The following is a 26,151-nucleotide window of genomic DNA, read 5'->3' on the forward strand; positions in this document are numbered from 1 at the left end:
CTGTTCCCCGGCGAGCTTTCCTAAGTGTTGGTGGTGGAGAGGGCCCATAGATCGCTGGGGCCGCGGCCGGGGGCACCGGCACGTCCTATTATTGTACGGCAACTAAACTATAGGGATAGAGATACATTCTTTCGACTGGCTAGAGAGCGTCGACCTGTGATCTACAATAATACTGAACTGAACTTCTTTCCTGATTACTCTCCTGGGCTGCAGGTGGCCCATAAGGCCTTCCTGCCTGCCAAGCGCACTCTGAGCCAGACTGATGGCAAATACTCCCTCATTTATCCAGCTAAATTGAGAATGCAGCATAAGGGCACGCTGCACTTTCTCACTGACCCCAAATTGGCAGCTAAATATGCTAAATCTGTTCCAAAAAGGTGCTGTCTGGGGGCCCACAGGCTGGTGGTGGAGAGAGTGATACTCTTAGTGACAATGACTGAAGTTCCTAAATCATTTGTGGTCCTGTTGCTGGCCTGCCCGGTGCCTAATGGCCCACGCATTAGTTGTTAATTTCCATGTTGGAATGGTCTGTTCTGCTATTCAGCTCACATTGTGAGTCCCCTTGCCTTCCCATCCCATCTGGGATGGTTATCGGATGACATCGCTGACGCCCCATAGGATAAGTCCATTCAAGTTGTTCACTGTCATGTTGTGGGAAATGTATTTGGGATTGGGCAGGAATGTAGTACTAACCCGATTGGGGGGTTGGTGTGGGTGGGGGTTTGCAATTTCTTGCATGTTTTTTTTTTCTTTGCCTTCTTTCCTCCTGTCATTTCCTCTTCACATAGCCAATGCCTTTTTTGTGCTGGTCTGGGGAGTGGTGTGTATTGATAGATTGCTGCGAAAGTGCAACAGAGTGTGACGTCTGTACGCTGCCTCACTTGGAATATTCGTGAGCTGAATGATGGACGTAAGGTGCAGTTGATCTCTGCCTACATGCAGCGGCATGCGAGAGACATTTGTATGCTACAAGAGACTCATTTAGTGGAAGCTATGAAACACAGAGTGAAAGCTGGTTGGATTGGTGAATGGCATGATGATATGCACAGTGTGTGGCGATCTTGATCCGGAAGGGTTTGCAGTGATGTACTGAAAAGGTGCTTGTGGATCCGAATGGTCGTTATGTCATGATGAGAGGCACGCTGTTATATAGACCTTGTTGGCTGATGTCGATTTATGGGCCAAACACTGACGACCCTGAATTCTTTGGGGAAGTGTGGTGGTTGATCTGCTCACTGGGATCCAGATCCCTGCTGTGAGTGGGGGATTTCCACGTGGTGTTGGACTTTGTCGCGGATCGTGAGCACCGGGCTAGACCACAGCATGTGGCAGCAGCTAAGACCCTGTCTCTTGTAATGGCTGAAGGTGCTCTGGTTGACCTGTGGAGAGCTAGGCATGGAGCTGACAGGGAAGGTACCTGCGTTAACTATGTGCACGGCAGCTGGTCTCGTATTGACTGATGGCTTGGTACCAGGGATGTAGAGCTCTATACGCAGTCAGTCGAACATAAGGCCTGTACCTTATCAGATCATTCGTGGGTCCTGCTGGAGTTGCTTGTCTCCGGAGGCCCCGGGCGCACCTTCATGTGGAGGTTAACTCATGGTGCTCTTAGAGATCAGGTTTTTAGAGACAAGATCCGTGACGCTATTGTCCATTACTTCACTGAGAATCACTGCTGCGTGTCTTCTGCGGGCACTGTTTGGGAGGCCTTCAAGGCAGTAATTCGTGGGCTCTGTCTCTCAAAACAGCACGGTGTGCTGAAGGTGCTAAGGCGGGACTTGGCTGAACTGGAGGCTCAGATTGCGGACCTTGAGAGAAGATTGGTCTCTGATTTGTCTTGTGACCTCATGGCTGAACTCAGGGGAAATATGACACAGTTTGAAGAGACCGCTCTTCGTGAGGTCCACTTCTTAGGGAAGGACGCCACAGCGCGGAGATATGGTGAGGGTGAGAGGGCCGGTCGAATGCTAGCAGCCGTGGGAAAATAATTACATTGTAGAACTGACTGATTCGTCTGGCATGAGCTGTACCTGCACTGAGGAGAGTAGGCGTGTACTTACTGATTTCTATTCTGATGTGTATGCAGAGCGTCCGGGGCCGGGTGCAGCGACTGTCACTGACTATTTTGAGGATATCAGCCGTCTGTGGCTTGAGAATTCACACAGGGAGTACCTGGATGCTCCTTTTTCGTGAATGATGTTATACAGGCGATACGTAGCTTGCCTGGTGATAAGGCCTCTAGACTGGACAGCCTGACGCTGTCCTTCTATACGGAATATGCTGACATATTGGCACCTCACCTCTTGGAGGTATATGCTGAAGCTCTTGAGAGCGGAGCTCTCCCAGCCTTGATACAGGAAGCTCTCATCGTAACCATCTTGAAGCCCGGAAAAGACCCGCGCTGTTGCGATTCATATCAGCCCCTCTCATGAATAAATATAGATAGTAAGATTCTGGAAAAGCTTATTGCGGCCAGACTGCAGCCTCTGCTTCCTTCCTTGGTGCTACCTGATCAGTCCAGATTTGTGCCAGGGCGCTCCACTTTGTATAATCTCCGCGCCTACTTTGCAATATCTAGCATGATCGATCCAGAGGATCGTGCGGCGGTGGTGTTCCTGGACACCACCAAGGCTTTTGAGTCCCTTGCGTGGCAGTATATGTTTGCTTTGTTGGCGTGGTTGGGGTTGAGTGGTAGGTTTATCCAACTGATTCGCCCGCTGTACACGCAGCCGTCCGCTCGGCTGAGAGTCAATGGGACTATTTCTGACCCTTTCTCGATTGAGAGAGGCACTCGTCAGGGTTGCCACCCTCTCCGCTTCTTTTTGCGGTGGCAATGGAACCGCTTGCGGCACGTCTGAGACACCACCATGATCACAGGGGATTGGCATTCCAACAGTGTCCAATTTTGATTTCTATGTATGTGGATGATGTTGCTCTGTACGTTCAAGATCCACAGCTCCACCTAGACACACTTTTAGATTAGAAAGTTTGTTTTGGGCTCATTTCTGGGATTACCATTAAATGGTCCAATTCTGTGGTGCTGCCCTTGTCTGAGGCTACGGTGCGGTGCCCCTCTAGATACCCCCTCAAATGGACTGATGGTCCTGTGTGGTATTTATGCATCAGGCTGAGCAGGGACGTTAATACGCTGTTGCTAGCAAACTATGGCAAATCGATTATATGGTTGGAAGATAAGGTGCCGCTCTCGTTGACGGGTCGCATAGCGATAGTGAAAATGATTATTCTGCCTAAATTTCGGTATCTATTTGTTAACTTGCCTCTTGTTCTTACTGCAAGCTTTCTGAAGGGGCTTAGATCTTCGCTGGTGACTCTGGCCTGGGCTGGGCGGCAGCTTAGAATTTCCTGGGAAAAACTGACACTCCTGTTTGAATTGGGTGGGCTAGCAGCCCCGGATTTAGAACTTTATTATAATTGTGCGCAGGCTCATTTTGCGCATTTCTGGCTGCACCCTACACGCAACTTGCCACATTTGGCGCCTGACTGTGATGCGGTTTGGCCGGATATCCTGCCACGGCTGCTCGGTGGTCCGAATAGACCCCGACCGCGTGGGGTTGACACTGTGACGTGCACGGCGGGGGCCTGGACTGCGCTGCTGCAGCGCACTGATGTGCGAGAGCCCTTTGCGCCTTTGATGCCGCTGTGTGATGTTGCGGCCTCAACGCTGGCGGAGGATGTCCTAGTCTATGAGTTTCTTCGAGAGTCCAATTTAACTACTTTAGGATTTTGGTTTCTGGATGGGAGATTTATTTCCTTGGAGGCTGCCCTTGGTGATGTACATGACTCAGCGCTGCACAGGTTATTCTTTCTCAGAATTCGTTCCTTGCTCTGTGGCTGTTATCCCTGCTTTCCTGATGCGCCCCGATGTGCAGAGCGTTAGAACTGTTAACCCAAACGTGATCTCCACGCAGGATTATCACTAGCCTATATGTTTGCATGCAGAATGTGGGGTCTGTTACAGGGATTAAAGCAAAGGCCCAGTGGGAGGCGGATATTGACGAGCCCATCCCTGACGAGGTGTGGCAACAGTGTTGTGCGCACATGCGAGAGCTGTCGCCTAACTACAGCCTGCGCCTTATCCATTTTAATTTCTTACACCTTTTGTACTACACGCCCTGTAGGCTGAAAAGTATGGGAATTAGAGCTAATGAGGGCTGCAAGAGGTGTCAGGCTCCTGAGGCTGGCTTCTTTCACCTCGCATGGAGCTGCACGCCACTGTGTGAATACTGGACAGTGGTGCTGCGGGCGGCTGAGGAAATGACGGGACTCCTGCTGCCACACACCCCTAAGCTTGCCCTTTTTGGCCATGTCGAGTGGATCACCCCTGCGCATCAGAGACTGGTGGGACTGCTGCTGCTGCTTACCAAGCGTAGGGTTGAGATGTGCTGGGGGCGACGGCTAGCCGCCCGTTGCTGTGACTGGTTACAGGATGCTGCATACTGCCAGGAACAACTAATGATATATTGGGAGCTTATGCCTGAGGGTTCCCGGGCGAGGGATATATGGGCCCCCCTGCGATCCTACTTGAAGACCCAGGTATTGAAAAACATGCAAGTGCCCAATGCTCATCACTGATTATGTAGTGGGTGCGCTCCCCCTCCACACCATTCTATCACTGCCTATACTCCAGTTGACGATTTGAAGGCTACTGTGTTTCGACACCCCCTTTCCCTTTTTCCTTTGTTCCTCTGTTTTCTCTTTCTTTTGCATTTACTTGCTCTCTGCCCTCCCACCTTTTTATCACTTTCATGATTTCTCAGAATTCACATCTTGATGTTTTCATTATGTGGCTCTGCCATTCATCGCTGTGCGGTGTTACACTGCATTCTCCTTGATGTATACTCCTGTTTGGTTTCTATGTCACTTGTGATTGGTATCATTTGCTGACTTTCAGCTGTGTTGGTGGGCTCTAGAGCATTGTTAATTTTGTTTATTGTCATCTATAGCTGCAAAAATAAAAATATTAAAAAAAATTAGAACCACTTTCGACATGATGACCCAGAAAAGGAGAGGCTCTTCTTTCTAATGCAGTGGTTCCCAACGTGTTGTCCGGGGATCCCTAGGGGTCCGCAAAGCCTCCTCAGGGGGTCTGCGACTGCTTAGAAAATTGAATAATATTAACAGATTAGGTCCCCAGCTTTTCAGTAATGACTCAGTGGAGGGGTCCCCGGATTCCAATAATCATTCAGTGGGGGTCCCCAGGTTCCAGTAATGATAAAGTGGGGGTCCAAAGAAGTCAAAAGGTTGGGAACCATTGGTCTAATATGTCTGGAAGGTATCAGCAATTAAGCAAGGATCTGCAGAAGCCCAACCATTTTCCCTTCATAACTTTCCTGACAAATGCAGGGCTGACCACATTTTCCTCTTGTCCATTCTGCTGACTTTCCCGGTTGTTTGATGGCCCTTTGTTCTTAGCAGGAATGTTGTAGAACTGAGAAAATACACGTACTACGTTGTATTTAGAATTTAGTTATGAAGATTTGGCTTAATCCCTACCTAAGGATACACCACACTGAGATCATATGCCTTCTGAGACAATTTATTGAAGTAAAAATGTATTCTTTTAGGGAGTGAGTAAATGAGGAGACGTTTTAGCCTCAAAGTGCAAATCTGTATCACCCCAGGGCTTTTCCTGACTGTACATATTTTATTTAGTGCATAATACTGATGGTTAGCCAGTTTGTAAATGGCAGAATAATGAACTAGGACACTGGTTAATGGTTTGCTTGGGATCACTTTTGTTGGAGGTAGGCAGCTAGGAATAAAATTGTAGTATTTTGCTCTCACAGTCTACAGCAAACGAGAAAATACTGTTATCATTCAAGTTCATTATGTTAGGAGGCGCCTTTAGTGTGTTTCCACACTCATTGTACATTATTGTTTTGCTTCTTTATTGGGAGGCCTTGTGAGTATTACGCCATTTTGGATAGGGTGGCCAACATTCTGTTATCATTTTGCAGGACACTTGGAGTACGTGTTGGCACTTTGAACACATGGGGACATTGCATTTGGTGAAGCACTTTACATACACAAAAACCTCAGAAGACATTTGTGGAGTCATGGAGATAACTGGTGGGTTTTAATTCCATAACTCCCTTCCCGACTCCCGGAGTTACTGGTACCAGGTTGTGTTCTAGTAAGCTCATTGAAAACTGTGGAAATAGGACACATGGTTAGATCTCGCCAACCAGACAACTTCTGTCTGGTAGGGAAAAGCCTCTTGCAGACCATCCCAAAAACGTACAGTGAGGTTAGAGCCTACCCTCTGATTAATGTTAGTTGGCTTTATTGCCACTCTCATTTGCTTACTTCGTATTCAAAGACTTGCCTTCCTATTTATGTTCCTTTGGATTGGCTCACCAGCTGCGCTGACAGCAACTTCCCCATCAAGAGCAACAACCAGAGAAAATACTCCAAAACAGCCAGCTGGTACACCCAAGAACTCAGAACAGCTAAACGAGACAGCAAACAGCTGGAAAGTAGATGGTGTGCCAGCAAGGATACATCCAACAGAGCAGCCTTCAAGACCTCCCTCAACCTCCTCTATCGCCTGCTGAGGGCAACAAAGAAGACAGGCCCTGCCATGTGCATCGAAACCAGCGCCAACAACACTAAGAAACTTCTTAATGTCATTAAGGAATTCTCCAACCTGGCTGCTGGTGAAAACATCACACTCTTACAGAAGCTGTACGATAACTTCGCCCACTTCTTCCATGACAAGATCACAGCCTTATACAGAAAAGTTGAATCCCAACCCACATCTACGGACTTCCTTGATATATACAACACCACTGTAACTGACAGGAACCACACACTGTGACGGCCTGGAACATCCTCTCCACCCAGGACATCACCTCCACCATGAAATCCATCAACTTGGGAGCTCCCACCAATCCATGACTGCACCACATCTTCAACCTTGGAAAGCAAAAAATCAGCAAGGAACTTACCACCCTGCTCAACACCTCTTTCACCACTGCAACATTTCCTGACCCCTGAAAACATGCTGAAGTCAGACCACTACTCAAAAAACCTTCCGGCAACCCCAGCGAACCCAAAAACTACCAGTCAATCTTGCTGCTCCCATTCCCAGCGAAGGTACTGGAAAGATCATCAACAAGCAACTCATGACTTTCCTGGAGCAGAACCAGCTACTTTATGACTCCCAATCCGGCTTCACAGCAATCACAGCTACCGACAACATCCAAACCCTCCTCAACCGAGGAGAAACAGCAACTGTGATCCTCCTCGACCACTCGGCAGCCTTCGACACCGTATCCCACCATATGCATATTGAAAGACTCCACCACATCGGCATCCAAGGGGATGCGCTCAGATGGATCACATCCTTCCTCATTGGAAGAACCCAGAGGACCCACCTCCCACTTTTTAACTCTGAACCCAAGGAGACCACCTGCAGTGTCCCCCAGGGCGCATTCCTCAGTCTCACGCTCTTCATTGCATACATGACCCCACTGGCCAACGTTGTCAGATCCCACGGTCTCAACAAAATTTTCTACGCAGACCCCAAACTCATCCTCTCACTCACGACTGCCCCTCCACCACTAGAACCAGCTTTCACAGATGCATGACAAACGTAGCTGACTGGATAAAGAAGACCTTCCAGCAGCTGAACAGAGACGAGACAGAAGTACTTATCTTTGGCAATAGCAGCAACACATGGAATGCCTCCTGGTGGCCCTCAGACCTAGGACCCACACCCACTCCCTCCGACCATGGCAGAAACCTCGGTATCATCATTGACAAGAAACTCACCATGAAATCACAGATCAGCGACATCTCCTCCGCCTGCTTCCTCACTTTGCGCATGCTACATAAGATCTTCAAGTGGCTACCCCAACACACGAGATGCACCGTGACACAGGCCCTCATCACCAGGGCTGCAATGCCCTCTACGTGGGAATCGCCACACGCCTCCTACAGATTCTTCAGACCACAGAGAACGCCTCAGCCAGACTCATTCTTGGCCTTCCCTGACATCACACCCCTACCTCGGGCAACTCCCCTGGGTCCCCATACAGAATAGATGCCAATTCAAGCTGCTGACTCATGCACACAAGACTCTACACAACCAAGGACCCACGTATATTAACCAAGTGGAGGACACTCCTTCCCTCACTTTGCAGCAAAAATCTGGAACAGCCTCCCCACGCTCCTGCGGACCATCAACTTACTTTGGAATTCCAAATGGCCCTCAAGACCTGGATGTTCAATAAGTCTCCGGGAACTGCAAGCACCTGGATACCCTATTGGATGATTAGCCGCTCTCTATAAATCCTGATTGATTGATTGATTGATATCCTTCACCTACTCCTATTTAGGGAACTAATTTTTAGGTAGTGACAGTGCATGTCCTGCATGCACTGATGCTTGCAAGAGATATTCTATACAGCAAGAGGCTTGCAGCCGGCCCATTGCTTAACATTTGTTGACTTCATTGTCACTCTAATTTCCTGCCTTCTAATTAGCCAGCACATGCTGGTTCTCCTTCCTCTACTTTCGGCTGGAGCATAGACCAAGTACACTTTTTTCAGCTTGATTGCTGTCCTTCCGCTGATCATTCTGTGATTGAGGTATTACTTTTCTTTTTCTTTTTTTTCTGTCATCCTCTTGCCATTTTTAGCTATGTTTTACTATGCCACACACACTTCAAAAAAGCCCTTTTCATATTTATTCTGGCAACAAATGTTATCTGCTTTTATTGTGAAAATAGATGCTATCTGCTTCCAAATTTATTTTCACTAATTGCATTCTTAATGTGATAGCATTTTTGTGGCAAATGTCATTTTTTTCCCATGCATGGGGAGGTTCATTGATTTGCTCAGAATGACCGGGGTGTTGTGCAAAGATCTAACAAGCATTGGCAAAGCCAGTAAGTCACACCTGTGAGACAATTGGCTCTGTCACTGCCTTTTGTTCATGCTGTACAGTGTAGCCATTGCTGACTTTGGTAATGATTTGTAGCCATGCTGTATAGCTGTGCAGCACGGCTAAAAAAAATAAAAAAAAAGGACTATTTTGCATCCAGCCCCAATGCACTTAAAAAAAAATCTCACTAGCCCTGGCTGTATCATAGAACTTTTTTTAATTAGTTTTAGCTATGCTGCAAAGCATTTGCGCTGCTGTACAGCATGACTACAAAACATTGCCAAATGCACTCACAGGCGTGACCTAGTGGTTTTGCCAATGGTTGTTTCTTTTTCTTTCAATCTTTGAAAGTGCGTGTGTTTTTCTTGCTCTCCACCTTGTGTGCTTCCCTTAACTACCCAGCCCACCCCTCACCCTCTGTGCGTTGCTCCTCCTTCTCCCCTAATCATGTGTCATTTGCCCAACTTTTCCCTGTCAGTTTTTTTTTTGTTTTTTAATGTTCCTTCTCCTCGCTCCCCATGCCCCTCTGTTGCTCCCCGAACTGCTTCCCAAATCCCCAAATCCCTGGATAGTCTGCAATGTTGCAGACATTGCAGCTTGGATTCATGGCATTATAGAGTCTCTAAACTGTTAAAAATAAACTACCCGTCAGCCTTGTTTATGTCTAAAGGTTCAAGAAAAACAAATCGAATTCCATTACTTAAGGTGTAAGGTTGTTGGGGGGGGGGGGCTTAAAGATAGAGCATGACACCACATGTTTGGCCATCTTCTTATGTTTAACTAGCAGATAATGTTCACCATTACAGCTGCTGCACTGGGGAAGTGTTAGCTCAAACAACACCTGGTCCAAACAGATGATCAGGATATATTAACTTCTGGAGACATTAACACCAGTTTGCACACAGGAAGGTAACTGGAAAAAAATGATTACTTGACTTGAAGTAATCGAAGTCAAACCCAGGGCCAACTTCTCTGGGCCTCTCACTGCTTAACCAGGGCTTTGAAGTCTAAGGGAGAAAAGCCTCTTTGGTCTCACAACCATGATCCAGCACTACAAGGCAATGGAATATGATCCTTCATCAAGTTTTGCAGCATTTGACCATGTCTGTGAGGCTCAAGTAAGGGAGATCCTTTCCCACCATGGTCTAATGCTGTGAGGCACAGGGGTGGGACCTTCCTCTATTGGACCTCACAGCACTGAGTCATGGCTGAGAGTCCTTGATGACAAGAACTAACCTCTAACTTCTAAAAGTAAAGAACAGTCTTCACTTTCACCCACCTATACCTATGGCTCCCTGCCCCAGTATGGAAGCCAACTTCCAATTATTATATAGCAGGTTACTTATTGTGCTTGTGGTTTTACGAAGAAGATGCTTATATGGAGGTAACACAAATAAGTTAATGTTGGAGTTTTCAGCCAATTACATCATATCCTTTATCTTCTTTAAAATGTAAAGCATTTGGTATAGTGGGAATGTTATGCGTCTTGAAACAAGCAGTCCTATTTTGCAGTGTTGGTTCTCCTGCTTGAGAAAATTGTTTGATGTGAATTGTGTTCTTCCTGGACCTTTTTCATCTTATTTACCAATATCTCATGGGCTGACTGGTCATTATCTTAAAGTTAAGATTTTAGGGTGGGTGCTGCTATTTAGACCCATGCACAGAGGTATGGTACAGAGCTATGATTCAATTTCAGTTTGCCCAGGGGAAGGTGCCATGTCAACCCCCAACCCTCTCCTGGGCCTTTTAGTTATGGTGTGGCGCTAAGAGTATTTAGGGAGGGAGCCCACTACCCACAGGCATCATAGCACTGAATCATGGCTTTGAGACCAAGGGGAGTCGGGCCCTCCCCAAGGCTGTGCAATGCTACGCCATGGCTACAAGTCATAGGGTAGAGATCTTCAGTCCATTGGGTCTAGGAACCATGATGTAGTGTTGCAGGGCCCAGGAGAGGGAACCCAAAAATACAACCCTCTTTCATGGGCCTTGCAATAATGGTATTGAGTTACAAGCCCTGGGTGAAAGGTGTTGCCTCCCCTGGATGACCCAATATTGATCCAGTGATGCAAGGCCAGGGGAGGGTGGTACCATCCCCTGGTCCTCAGAGATATAGGCCCTCATTATGACTTTGGCGGTCTTTTATAAAGACCGCCGAAAGACCACCAGTGCTGGCGGTCTCAAGACAGCCCTATTATGACCGCTGTCAGATTTCCTCCCGATTTCAGACAGAAATCCGACAGGAGTCGACCTGGCGTACGGCGGTGGAGAGTTGGTTCCACCGCCGGTACCACCACACCAAAAGGACTCCACCCTCCATATTATGACTTGTAATACGGCGCTGCCGTGTCCTGAAGGCAGTGCTATGCCGGCGGTGGAAGTGCCGGGACCCATTGCCTCCCGGACGACCTCCTTGCTGGAAAAGGTAAGTGATAGTCCGACAGGGGAGGAGGGTTGTCTGTGTGTGCGTGACTGCATGTGTGAATTATTGAATGCAGGGGAGGTGGGGTGTCTGCGTGTGTGAGTGCCAGTATGCAGATGGGGAGGGGGATGGTACATGCGTGCATGTATTCTTGTGTGTATGCGAGTGAATGGGGGTGTTTATGTGCGTGTGAGCGTTTGCATGGGTGTGCCTGAGTGCGTGTACATGCGTGAATGAGTGTTTCCGTGTGCATGTTTGAGTGTGTGTGCTCGAGTGAATGGGGTGTATGTAGCGAGTGCATGGATGAGTGTAAAAGTGTGTAGATGCATGTGTGCGGGTGTGTGGATATGTTGGGGGGTGTCCTGGCGACAGGAATGAAGATTGCTGTTGCCGGGTGCAGGACCGCCAGCTTTTTTGTGGCAGTGCGACCGTCACGAAAATGCTGGCGGTATGCTGCCTCGTAATACTGCTAGCGGTATTTCGGTTGCCGCCGGGCCGTAGGTGCTCATCTCCAGCCTAGCGGACCACCTAAAAGTGGTGCTACGGTCGGCAGTAATACCGCCACCACGAGTCTGGAGGTCTTTAGACCCCCAGACTGATAATGACGGCCATAATCTAGTGCTGCAAGCCCCATGGGATGTGGCCCCACTGTCCTGGGCCTCGCATCCATGGTCTTGTGCTGGGAGAGAAGGAGAGGCCCCTTCACTGGGCCCCATAGCTATGGCCTCTATCCATCACTGCGAGAATCAAGTAGGGTGTGCAATTTTCCATTATCTTTTCACAGGACAATTTGTGACTTTGAAGACACCTACATCTGTGGAGAAACATTGCTTGGGTAGAGACATCAGAAGATGTTTGTTAGAGAGCAGCTGAACTAGGAGTCACATAGAGGATTTTTAAGGTTTCAATCTAAATTCCCCCCTTTAAAGCAGTCCATTTCAAAAGATAACTCAGCTAGAGATTATGTTTATCGGGTGTTATTACTTTTCATACTATACTTGAATTCTGATCCCTTTATTACCTCATGGAGTAAGCCTTGACTACTGCTTGCTGCTGCAAACTTTGAGCAATGAGTTCAAAAATTAAACTCTGGAATTCAAATGGAATGAAATATTTATAAACTTTGAAACACCAGTGGCAAATATTAGTATCTTACCACACAAGGAAGCACCCACTGCCACAGGACCTAGTGCTGGTGTGGTGGATATTTTTTAGCTATGGAAATAAAATAATTGACATTTAATGTCAGCTTTATAGTGGAAATAAACACTGTGTTCTAAAGCTGGGCAGGGCCAATAACAGAGTGACAACTCCCTGCAAGGGGCAGCACCTCGCCTTGCCATCAAAATCACATAGACTCTAGTTGTGGACTAGGAAACGTGGCTTTTAATCCCGGGCTCCAATTTGGCCAAATTATGTGCTCTTGGCCAATTACTTTCATGAACTTATTGCTCTGCTGCTCCCTTTTTGGCAAGATTGGGAGTATTCTGATTGAATGTGGAAATTGATAGCTTGATTAAAAAAAAAAAAGAAAAAGAATGGACTGAATATTACCATGGGGGGAAGAGGTGGCTAGTCACATGTTAAAGGCACCTAAAAGCAGTACAATGGTAAATATATAGCCTGTGCACCAAGTAGCAGTGCACTGTACTCCTGGGCCTACTAATTTAACCGTGTGTTTGATCCTGGGCAAATATTACTCTCCTTGTACCTCATTCACTGATCTGACAATATGGCAGCACTTTGAAACAGTCTAAATGTAAGAAATAGATACCATGCGCGTGCTCCCTTGACTGGTCCTGAGCATGTGACAGCATCCTGTGATTCTGGGCAAATCATTTAAATTCCTTGTGCCTTAAAAATAGAATATGTCCTTGCATAATGTAACTGGAGCTCATATAAAGCACCCCAATAACTTTGGGTCGAGTTGGCTCTACGTAAACCTGGAAAAAAGTGTTAAAAATGGGTTTTACTAACTCATTCAAGGTAGTTTGCATTTTAATAGCTAAAACTGCTGCTGAACCTGCTTGGAGCTGAAATGCCTCCCTGTCTGCCACTGACAAGCGTCTCTTTCACAGCTAATAAAGGGCTGAAACCATGAGTCCTGCATGTCATTTTAAAGTGTTAAAATTATGGTTTGAGGCCTCAACTTAGTGGGCTGAGTGCGGGGCCCTGGGCAGCTGACCATGCCTAGCGCAGGCCCTGAAGGTAGCCTTTGAAAGTTATACCTCAGTCCTGGAAAATGCATTTGGCTTCCTATGTATATGTTTTTAGACTCACGGGAGAAACAAATGAAGCACCCTGTCCACTATTAGCATTACGTTCTACTATCTAAATTCAACATGTACTCAATACACCATGACTTGACATAGCAGATGCCTTAAAAGCTACCATGCGTATCATGACACATGCTTTGAAATACACCATGGCAAAGCATAATGTATGATTTGAACTAAAACATGTTTGAAACCCAGCATAGTATATGCTTTGTAAGACATCTTAACATATACTTTGAAAGTCAAGATTACCTAACTTTGCTTTGAAAGCCAAAACACATAATACAAAATCACATGCTTTAAAAGTGATCATAACACAACATAGGCTTTAAAAGCCACCACAGCATATGTTTTGAAAACATACATGAGCTGTGTTTCGAATCCACCATGAAGTAACAAAACATAAACATAATATGCTTTGGGAGCTACCATGTCATAACAAAACATGTGTTTGAATGTCACTATAACATAGACTTTGAAACCCAGCTATATAAATAACATGCTTTGAAAGCCATCATAACATATGCTTAGAAACGCACCATAACACAACATATGTTTGAAAGACAGGTTGATATAACCTTTGCTTTAAAAGTCACCATGACATGGGGTAACATAACATTCCGTACGCTTTTAAACTACCATTACATGGAGTGGCATTGCTCCCCTGCCAATCCTCTTCATATATTTTTTATATAGTATTGTGCACGTGCCCGACAACTGCACAGTTCTACCTAGCCACTCGCTTTTTTTGTTTGTTTACGTAGCTTTATGTGCATTTTGGAATGGCAAATTAAAAAGTTAAAGTAATTATGAAAATTCTAGCCAGTGGCTCTACGGCTCATTATAAAAGGCGAGACCTATAGGCTTCACCAATGCTTTTTTGTAATTCGCAGCCTCTCCATTTAGCCAAATTATGTGTTATGTGGCAAGCACCCCCAAACTTACTACTCTGCCCTCAATTTTGTCGACGATTGTGAGTATTTAAAATCATTTGAAAAAACTGTTAGTAAGCTTGTGGTAAAAGAAAATTGGACAAGATAGTCCTTGGGGGATGGGCGGGAAGATAGTGCACACCCTCGGGGTCTATTCACCACAATGAAATATGGTGCTGAAGTAACATTCTTTGAGACAAGCAGTACTGAATTACAATCTGTGCTCTCCAGCATTACCAAGGTGTTTGATCTTGGAGAATAAGTATTCGCCCTGTGTCCCTGTCTCCTGATTTGACAAATTGTTGGATTGTCTCGCACCTGGAAAGAGGTTAACGGGCCAAATAAACAAAGACATATTCCCAAGGTACCTTATCATGGTTTTCATTCACACATTCAGAGTGGTATAACCAGTGCTTTAAATGGGAAAAAATAAGTGCCGGTACTCATTAGCATGAACTAGTAGTGTGGTGGGTGGGGCTAGGGGCGGGGCTTAGAGCAAGACATTAGGGTACTTTATGACTTTTATACAGTTGCAGCACATCCCAAAGGCCCATGAGAAATGTATTTAAATAAACAAAACAAGTTAACTCGTTACACAAAACGAAAGCTAAACCCAATGATATTTTAACATTTCTTTTGTTTTGTAATATTTGCAGCTTCTTAATTCCATACTGTTATTTGCTGTTGTTTTTCAAAATACTATATATTCTTGAACGTGCACACAAGGAAAGAAACAAGCAGACACGCACACACAAAGCATTCCACACAGTCCTCCTTAAAGTCTTCCGATTCTCTCCCTCTTTCATTCGCTTTTCTCTCACACAAAAACACGCACATACAACCAGGCAAACACACATACATAAGCAGACCCTCGTTCAAAAGACTCAGGTGGGATTAAATGCCATTGTAAACTTCTTTCCTCCCATGGCTTTCTTAGTTGTCACTTTCAGCTGGGCTGCCTCTATTCCTGTGTTTGCACAAATGCATACGATAGTGTAAATGTGATTGACAGCACAGGGCCTGAATGGACCCTGTTCTGTCAAACACAGTGTGATGGTGAATACCCGGACATTAGGCACTTAATGCCTGCTGAATAGCTCAGCGGGGGTCAGTTTAGGGCTACAGAAGCACCTTAGCTGTCAGAGGTAGGTTCAACTCTGACAGCCTAGTGCTCACCAGCACTAGCAGCTAATGAGCCTACCGTTCATGAGTACCGGTACTCTCCTTGGCTGCCGAGAAGTGCCGGTACTCAGAGTGAAAAAAATAAGAAGTGCCGGTACTCAGTACCTGTGAGTACCGGCCCATTTAAAGCACTGGGTATAACCGTAGCTGTACGCGTTGCTTATTAGCATCTCTAAAGGTGAACCTGTCCCTGGACCTGCATTGGTCAGAACCACTCCTGTGCTACAGCTCCTCCCTCCCAGCCGCGTCTAGGCACCTCTTTCCTAGCTCATACAGGGCTGAAATAGATAAGGACACCCTGCTAGGCGCGGGTGCGTCTGCTAGCAATGAGCAGCAAAATAGTTGGGCATTTCGAATCTGCTCCAGGTGAATGGAGGCAACGGGTCAGAGCCCCCAAATGCGAAACAAACCCACAAAACGAGTACTTTTTCTTAAGTCTCATAGTTCAGCTTCCAGTTCACATGGTTTCATGTTTGTTTCTCTTTGCTATGACTCGCTATCATCATTTGCATGGTGGGTGAAAGTGTGTGCACACAGCAAGATTCATATCCAGCGTGCAAAGTTACTGACAATGAACTTTATTTTTGAGTGTTCTTTTGGTGAAATTCGCCAGTGCATCATCTGGCAATCTACAAAGAACTCGTAACGGTTAGTTCTACAGTTGCGAAACCTGACTGCTATTCCCATGTATTTACTTCATGAATACAGCAAACGAAGAGGGGGGGATGAATTAATAGGGCATTGTCTTTGGCACGGCTTGTAGAAGTGTTGCTGCCCTTGCATAAAACACCTTATTCTTTAAGTATCACCCACCTCTCTGCCAGACTGTAGTCTGTATTCGTGCCAGCTCTGGTGCCTACTAGTATTCTGATGGATAAAATCCTGCAGTGCACACTAGCGCTTCCACTCTGCCTGTGCCCTCTGTGTATTTCAACAAACATTTGCACACCTACAACCTCTAGCGCATGCATCAAGATGACTTACACCATCACTCGTCTGCACACCCTTTTCTACTCAACTAATTTCACACAGCGATAAACCGTTTATTCCACAGGCATGATCCCCTGCCCAACTCAATTCCTGCCTGTGCTATTCCGATATCTCACTTAAAATCCTCATTCACCAGACATTCCAGTGTCAAAAGGTCTCTGATGACCAAAATCACTAGATTTGTAATGAAATTCCTGATTTGTCACCATCTGTCCAGGGAAATTTCAGCCCATGTCCTGGTTTCACAGAGGGTTGACTAAGAAGAGAAGGAGGCACATTTTGATGCGTTCCAGTGCAGAATGTGTTTGCAGCCCCTGGAGGAAATGATTTAATTGACACAAAGATTACGTCTAGGACCCTCTGTCAAGGAAGAAAACAACTAGTGCACCAACTATGGCTTAAAGCATCTAGTCACACCTGCTATTAGATCATATCAACCGATCTATTGGCAATAAAATAGAACTACTCTACATCTGTGTGAATTAATTCCAAAATGACCACACAGCCCACCACAGTGTTATGTACCTATTCTATTCCACAAGATCTCTATCAACTGAACTCACAAAATTCATGAGGCCTTAAATCCATTCCATTCCAATACTGTGTTCCAATAAACCATTTTGACAGTCCACAAAGTAGCTGTCCTCGTCTTCACTTTTAGACTCTAACATTCAAGGTTTGTTTATATATAATACAATTCATCTTCTGTATTGAAACCATACTTAAATGCTCCCAATTTGAACGTCCAGTAACTACCTCTCTCATAACCTCTTTACCTAATCACCATCTCTTCTGTGTCTCTTCTCAGTTTTAATTGCAAGAAATGTATTTCACAGAGTCTCTGCATGCAGTCAGAGTCCCTAAGATGTAATGACATGTTGTAATTTTCAATGAGATTTCTGAAAGCTCTTAAATGTTCCTTCCATCTTTCCTTGACAGGGTGAATTGTTGTGCTTAAATACATTTTTAGACATACGCAGGTAATCACATGCACACAGAACTTAGGGCATAGTTTAGAGTTTGGCGGATGGGTTACCCTACCACAAACATGACAGATATCCCATCCACCATATTACCCTCTCCATAGGCTATAATTGAATGATAATATGGCAGACGGGATATCCGTCACATTTGTGATGGAATAAGCCCCTCTGCAAAACTCTGAATCTGGTCCTTAGTACTACAGTTCAAAAATTTCTACTTTAGGGTAACTCTTCTTTCTTTCATAATAAAAAAGCTTTTCTCCAATGCATCTATTAGACACACAGTTTCAAAATTAAAAAGGCATACAAAGTTACAGTTGGCTAAATAAAATACTGTTTCTTCCATGAGGTCCCAACAATGATTCTTACTGTGCAAATGTTCTGTATCCATGGTTTGTTATAGTGCCTGTCTGTAGGCTTTAAAATAGAGTAATAGCAATCCACTCATAAATGCTTAGTGACTTTAATATATACTTTTTACAATAACAATGTTAGGCCCTTCTGCCTTTGGGGTAACATTTCATAATAAACTAATCAGGCCTATAGCAATGCTTCTTGGCTTGCCACCATGTCAGTCATGGTGTATTGAGTATACTCTTTGTCACAAGCCATATAGTGCAACACAAGCACTCTTTTTAGTGGGAGCACTTACATTTGGCTTAGTCATATCTGGCCTCCAGGAAACCAGCATGTGTGGGGAGCCTAAGTCATTCTCTCAGTGGTACTCTGAAAGTTTTTTGTTTTTTTTTAGTTGATCACATAAGGTAAAGCAACAGTGGTGCTGTCAAACCTGGGCATCCCAGAAGTCTCATTGTAGTCTAAATCTGATGCTGAAAATAAAAGCAGAGATTTTTTTAGAACACAAAACAGCAGTACATTCCTCATAACTACTCTCCTTTTATTTGTGTTGCTGCTAGAGAAAAACAAAACCTGTAAATTAATCTACTTATCGAATACCCCTAAACTGCATTACAGTGCTGTCAGTGTGTACCCCTGACAGGCCAAGCGTTATCCTGTGAGCTTGGTACTTTATTATTTCTTGTTGGGTTACTGAATTAACAGCAAAAATAATCACAGCTGCATGGAGGGGAAGCACTTTTTCCTGTGGAAGCACACATCTTCTGTTAAATCAAAGCATGTACTCCTGTCCACCAACATATGGGTGGATCAAAGCCCCTCTGTAGTACACGAGAAAGCTGTTTTGTAGGTTGATCATATAAGGCATGGCTACAGATTCTGTCATTCTGGACCTAAAAATGAACCCAGGTGAAAACTTTTACAGTGGGTTCACTCACAGAAAACTGTGTACAGGACCACCTGTTAAGTGAGTTGTTGGCCTATTATGAAGATGTGTTTTTGGCATTTCAGTGGTGCACAATCTGCCATTTTTATGTTATGAAGTCACTATTATTATTATTTCAAACTGTCTGAATTTTTCACTCCAGGTTATTTAGTAAGGAATTGGTTAGACTTTGGGTAATGCTTATGAATTCCAAATAAAGCCAATCAATAAAACAAGAAATATCAGGTCTACTTAGCACTACGACTGAGACTGTCTAGGTCTTTAGGCAGTGGAACATCTCTCAGAAGACTGATTTGTGTGGTGTGTCAGTTCTTACATCTACTGAATATTTTTTTGTTATAATAAATGCTATTTCTGATCTCTTATTTGTTTCACAGCTGACCTTGCCATGCTAATGGACAGAACCTACGAGAAAAAGCTCCCAGTCAGCTCTTTGACTATATCTCGGGTAAGAAAATTAACATGATGCAACATGGAGGGCGGGTGGGAGTAAAAACTGCGTTCTCACACTGCTAGTGGTATCTGCATAGTAGTGGGGCTTTTTGTTATACCGGGTAGGAGCAGGGCAATACACACAATAGAAGGGCAGGTAATATGAGGACAACACGGTCAACGGGAAAGAGGGTGGTAGGCAAGAATCACTGATAACGGAGGGACGGAGATGGGAGGAGGCAACACTGACAACAGGAAGGAGAAGGGGAGCAGGGTGACAATAACAGTGGGAGAGAGTTTGGGGGCAGGCTCGGTCAACAGGAGGTTGAGTGGGGGAGGGCAACAGGGTGAAGGGTTGTTCAAGCCAACACGGACAACATGAGTGAGGGTGGTGGCAAGCGAGCACGGCCAATGGGAGCAAGTGACCATGGACAAAGGTAGGTGGGATGGAGCTGGGCAATACGGACTGTGAGTGGGAGGTTGTGGGCAAGACAATGGAACAACAGGAGGTAGGACTATGCAAGACAACACAGACAATGGCAGGGAAGTTGGGGACAAGGCAACATAGACAAAAGGAGGGAGGGCAGGTGTGGGAAACCCAACACAGGTGACAAAAAAGTGTGTGAAGGAGACACAATCTTATACAATGCTTAAGCTCAAACAAAAAAAGTTGTTTCCAAAAACAAAATGAGCGGGGACGGACACACATAATGCATCCATGCTCCACGGAGGAAGGTCAGACACATGAGTGACAATGAAGCTAACCAATGGTAATCAGTGGGTGGCATATCAGCCCACTGATAGAAAACAAAAGGTCTTGAAGAGACAACACGTACTGTCTAGGTGAGACCTAAAAAGATAATACAGTTTAAGTGACATTATAATGCAAAGGCTAAAAAATGGTGAATCACCCTGCATTATGGTACCTACAAATCATAACATGCCCCTCCCATGCGTTGCTCATATGTGTATGTGCGTGAAACAGATTCATGAGGTTTTTGCTTTTTATGCAACGTCCTCATCAGGAGTAAGAAACTATACAGCACAAGTGTTTTATTGTGAATATCCTTTTCACTATGTTGTATTGCTTAAGAATGTGAGTCACCACGGAAAGTTGGGATTTAGACTTCCGTAAATTGCCATAATTCCCTCCTATTGGTGCCTAGAGAAGAAATGGAGAAAAAGCAAAACCAGCAAAGACCTTGACTCTTTCAGAGCGCCATTACCACCCATCACCAACGCATCAAGAATGCAAAAAAAAGCCACACTCTGTGAATGCATCAACACCTCCCTGCACAACACGAGAGAACTCTTCACGGTGATCAACAAATTCACCAGTCCGCCCTCCGAAGCCACCAACATCCCCCAATTGCAAGACCTCTGCGACAAACTGGCCACTTTCTTCCACCGCAAGATTAAGGACATCTATGACAACTTCCTCCCACAGAACCCACCCAGCATCAGAACCTACAACTAACCCAGCCCCCCAGAACCCAAACCATCTACATTTGGTCCACGCTCACCACAAAAGGGACTACAATCATCATGAACCGCATTCACAGCTCCAAAAGACCCCTGTCCTCACCATATCTGCAACAGAGCCAGTGCACCTCGGACACACCGCAGCACTCGTATTCCTCGACCTTTCAGCTGCCTTCCACACAATCTCCCACAGCACCGGATGCACCAGATTCCACGAAGCAGGAATCCGCGTAAAAGCCTTCCAAAGGATCCACTCCTTCCTCACCGGAAGAACACAGAGTCAGGCTCCCACCCTTCATATCCAAACCAACAGAAGTCAGCTGCGGAGTCTCTCAGAGATACTCCCTGAGCCTAATGCTCTTCAACATATATGTGGCCCAGCTGGCAGCCATCATCAGAGACCACAAAATGAACATTGTGTCATACGCCGATGACACACAACTCATCATATCCCTCACTGAAGACCTAGACAAAGCTAAGAGGAACTTTCACACCGGGATGAAAGCCATCACTGCCTGAATGAGGCAGAGCTGTCTCAAGCTCAACTCGGACAAGACCAAGCTCATCATCTTCAGAAACTCCACCTCAGCCTATCCCATCCTAACTCAGCACACCACCCACTCCAACTGACCACGTCTGCAACCTAGGAATCATCCTCGACTCCTCCCTATCAATGACCTGACAGGTAAACACAGTCACCTCTTCCTGCTGGCACACCCTCTGCCAACTCCGCGAAATCTTCAAATGGATCCCAGTCGACTGCAGCAAAACAATCACACATTACCTAGTAACTAGCAAGCTCAACTACGGCAAAGCACTCTATGCCAGCACCACAACAAAGAACATCAGGAAACTACAACTCATCCAAAATGCCGCCGCAAGACTTGTCCTGAACCTCCCCCACCAAGAACACATCTCTCAAAGCCTGAGGACCCTGCAGTGGCTCCCAGTAGAGAAGCGAATCAACTTCAGACTACTCACCCACACCTACAAGGCCTACACAACATCGGACCGGCCTACCTGAACCATCGCATCTCCTTCCATAACCCCGCCAGACCCCTCCGCTCCGCCCAGCAGGCACTAGCTACCGTCCTGCGCATCGGGAAAACCACTGCTGGAGGAAGATCTTTTGCATACCTCGCAGCCAAGAGCTTATACAACCTGCCTATGCACCTTAGACAAAGCCCATCTCTCACCATCTTCAGGAAGAACCTCAAAACATGGCTCTTCGAATGAGGCCCAGACCCACTGCCAGTGCCTTGAGACCCTCACGGGTGAGTAGTTACGCTTTACAAAAACTGATTGATTGATTGATTGAATTCTCCAGTGATATTCATTTGATTTCTTCTTGCTGTTTATTTTTCTTTTAAAGGGAGAAGACGCCTATAGATGTACTAGTATATCTTATTATTTTTTTTTAAAAGAATTAAAAAGCTATGTTATGGTTGAGGAGAAATGAAAGTTATGTTTGTCATCACCATCACCCTAACGTACACCAAATCCATGCCTCCATCTTTCAATTTTTACCGTGGGACCCCGGACCTCAACACAGCCACCACCAACCTGCATCGCTGGATAGAAGACTGCGGCAACCCCTCACTCCGCTCAAAAAAAAAAAAAACACCCCCCACAGAATCACGGCTTGCTGGTTCACCCCAGACCTACAGAAATCCAAACGGCTATGTTGCAAAATGGAAAAAATCTGGCACCATGAACCTACCAACTCCAACCACATCGCTTTCAAGGATGCCATACGCAAACATCACCAACTGATCCACACCACCAAAAGGACCCACTTCAAAAACCGCATTGACACCAACGCTCACAACAGTAAAGAGCTCTTTGGCATCATCAAAGAGCTCTACACTCCCAGGACCTGATCCAATGAACCCCCGCCATCACAGGAGTTCTGCAACTCGCTCGCAACCCACTTCCGTCAAAAGAAGAAGAAATCCACAACAGCTTCAACCCCGGGACCCACCAGCTGACTACAAACACCCATGAACCCAACCCTCCAAGCAACACCCACTTCCTCCACACCTGGACCCCCGTCAACATAGAAGACACTGCCAACACCATGACCTCCATCCACTCCGGATCACCATCGGACCCCTGCCCACATCATATCTTCAATAAAGCAAACATCATCATCGCTCCCCACCTCCGCAACACCATCAACAGCTCCTTCGAGTCAGCCACCTTCCCAGAAAGATGGAAGCACGCAGAAATCAACGCCCTGCTGAAGAAACCAAAGGCAGACCCAGATGACCCCAAGAACTACCGGCCGATCTCCCTCCTCCCCTTCCCAGCCAAGGTCATCGAAAAAATCGTGAACAGCCAACTATCCCGGTTCCTAGAAGACAGCAAGGTACTCAACACCTCCCAATCCGGATTCCGCAAAAACCACAGCACCGAGACTGCACTCATTGCTGCCACAGATGACATCAGGACCATGCTCGATGAAGGAGAAACAGCAGCACTCATCCTCCTGGACCTCTCCGCAGCCTTCGACGCGGTATATCATCACACTGTCCGCACACGCCTCCACAACGCTGGAATCCGCGACAAGGCACTCGACTGGATCTCGTCATTTCTCACAGGCAGAACCCAGAGAGTCCGCCTCCCACCGTTCCTGTCAGAAGCCTCCAGAATCATCTGTGGCGTCCCCAAAGGATCATCGCTCAGCCCCACGCTCTTCAACATTTACACGGCACCCCTCGCCAACATCGCACAAACCCACCACATCAACATAGTTTCCTACGCAGACGACACTCAGCTCATCCTCTCCCTCACGAAAGACCCTACAACTGCAAAGAACAACCTCCACAACAGACTTCACGCCATCGCCAGCTGGATGGAATCAAGCCACCTCAAGTTAAACACAGACAAGACAGAAATCCTCATCTTTGGCACCAACCCCTCAGCATAGAACGACTCCTGGTGGCCCACCTCCCTAGGATCCGCACCCTCACCCACCACCGACGCACGCAACCTGGGATTCATCTTGGACTCCACACTCAGCATAACTCAGCAGGTCAACACTATCTCCTCTTCCTGCTACAACACTCTCCCCCTGTTCCGTAAAATCCCGGATTCCCGTTGAAACCAGGAAAACTGTCACCCACGCCCTTGTCAGCAGCCGATTGGACTACAGAAATGCCCTATATGCAGGAACAACAACCAAACTACAAACAAAGCTGCAAAGAATCCAGAACGCATCCGCCCGCCTCATTCTTGACGTCCCACGCCGCAACCACATCTCCCCCCACCTCAGAGACCTACACTGGCTACCATTTTATCAAAGAGGATCACCTTCAAACTCCTCGTCCACGCACACAAAGCCCTCCGCACCACAAGTCCAGCCTACCTCAACGACAGACTCACCTTCCACACCCCCACCCGCAACCTTCGCTCCGCCAGCCCCGCCCTCGCCTCCGTCCCCCGAATCCGCCATACCACCGCCGGAGGAAGATCCTTCTCTCACCTAGCTGCCAAGACCTGGAACTCCCTACCGCTCCACCTTCGCCAGACCCAAGACCTCTTGGCATTCAGGAAATGCCTCAAGACATGGCTTTACGACCAGTAGCTCCTCCTCCCCAGCGCCATGAGACCCTGACGGGTGAGTAGTGCGCTCTATAAATCCTTTGATTGATTGATTGATTGATAATCCCAGTGAGGAAAATAAGCATCCTGGTCAATCAAGTTGTTTTTTTCCACTTTTTTATCCTAACTATCATTATTATTAAAAAAAAAAATCATTTGTTTTTTTGTTGTTGTTTTTTTTTTTGAGGCGCTGCAGTCACCGTATTTCTTTGTTCACTTTTTCTTTTTTTAATCCACGGATTGAGTTTACCTGTTTACAAACTGCAACTGATCATGATCAGTGTTAAAAGTTTTCTGGTTTGGGAGTCGAAAATGATAGTGATCATATTTTGGTTTACAAACTACTTTTAATTTGGCACTCTGATTTATGAAATGTTTCTGATACCCTAAACGTCCTCAACCATGTTACAACAACCAGTTTGTAAATATTGTTTCATTTTGTGACATCTGTATTTTTGGGAAATAAGACCCTTCCCCACTGGGCCTGGTTCATGAACGACATAATGCCAGGTGAACGCAAAGAACTTATTCCTCTTTGTCTTCTCGAATGTGGCTTACTTTATGAATTAGTCCTGTGAAATTACACACTTAAAGTCATCACAATAAATCAAATGGGATTATCACGAACAGATTTTAAGGAACTTGTTTGCAAACTTAGCAGGACAGATATATTTAATTTTGCTGAACCAGTATTTTCACTTTAATAACTAAAGGTCTAATGAATTACTTTGTCAGTCCGCAAAAAAAATCTGTTCTGCTAAAATGTCTGGTTTAATTCTGCCAAGTAGTTTTTGATGTATCAGAGCGCAACTATGACTGAGGAAATGCTGTATATACCCTTCCAAGAAAGAATTCCGATGGATAGCTTATTGATAATCTCCACCACGTACCACACATGGAACAATAAACCGGATGTGAATAAGCCAAAGTCTACTAACTTGAGTACAGATTTGGTCATACAGCATTTCCTCAAACATCATGCCAATTTCACCACCAGCCCTTCTTTGCCTCCACGCCACAAACTAGTTTATCCATGTAAAGTTCTGATGGTTCTGCTGGCTTTTAAACTGCTTGATGTTCGCAGTGAAATGAGATCAACTACCATTGCCACTCATACCTTCTCTCAGAGGATATAGATTTAATTGGGTACTGAATTTTAATATGTGCCTAATCCTGGATGATGGGTTCATGTTCTTTAGTTTCAGGCTAGATCCACTTGTGTCATCAAGAGTTGTATTTTTCTGTTTAAACTAAAGTTTGTCCTTTCTCAGTTTGTTGACAGCATTTCCTCGCGAGAAGAAATAGACCAAGCAGAATACTATCTGTACAAGTAAGAAACCTTTGCATGTTTAACCTTCCAATAATGTCACATACTGCAGATAACGCCAGTCCTTACTTTGTATTCATGCCTACCAGATAATGTGGTTACCAGTTTGGACAGTCCACTCATGCGTTGGCATCCTTAAAATATATGATGGATGATTTGAAGCGAATTGCGATTGTTTTTTTAATATGTAATATAATTTCTTAATATCGTTAAAACTTTGAGTGTTAAAGTCCTCATGAGTTTTGTACTTTAGGCATGCATGCATAGACCTAGATTTGTTATGTGGATCTTTAAAAAAATGTTGTTAGAATTATT

At 45.6% G+C, this 26,151-nt stretch overlaps 1 protein-coding gene across 1 annotated transcript in view; it reads left to right on the forward strand.

Annotated features, from left to right (window-relative positions):
* MRPS27 (mitochondrial ribosomal protein S27) overlaps positions 1 to 26,151 on the forward strand; it is a 260,540-nt gene that overhangs the window by 74,632 nt on the left and 159,757 nt on the right. Inside the window, exons 3-4 of the mRNA XM_069224131.1 lie at positions 19,370 to 19,440; positions 25,781 to 25,839. Of these exons, the coding sequence (XP_069080232.1) occupies positions 19,370 to 19,440; positions 25,781 to 25,839 (130 nt within the window). The remainder of the gene's footprint in view (positions 1 to 19,369; positions 19,441 to 25,780; positions 25,840 to 26,151) is intronic.

This window comes from Pleurodeles waltl, chromosome 1_1 (genome assembly GCF_031143425.1).
Source record: "Pleurodeles waltl isolate 20211129_DDA chromosome 1_1, aPleWal1.hap1.20221129, whole genome shotgun sequence".
NCBI classification, from domain to species: domain Eukaryota; kingdom Metazoa; phylum Chordata; class Amphibia; order Caudata; family Salamandridae; genus Pleurodeles; species Pleurodeles waltl.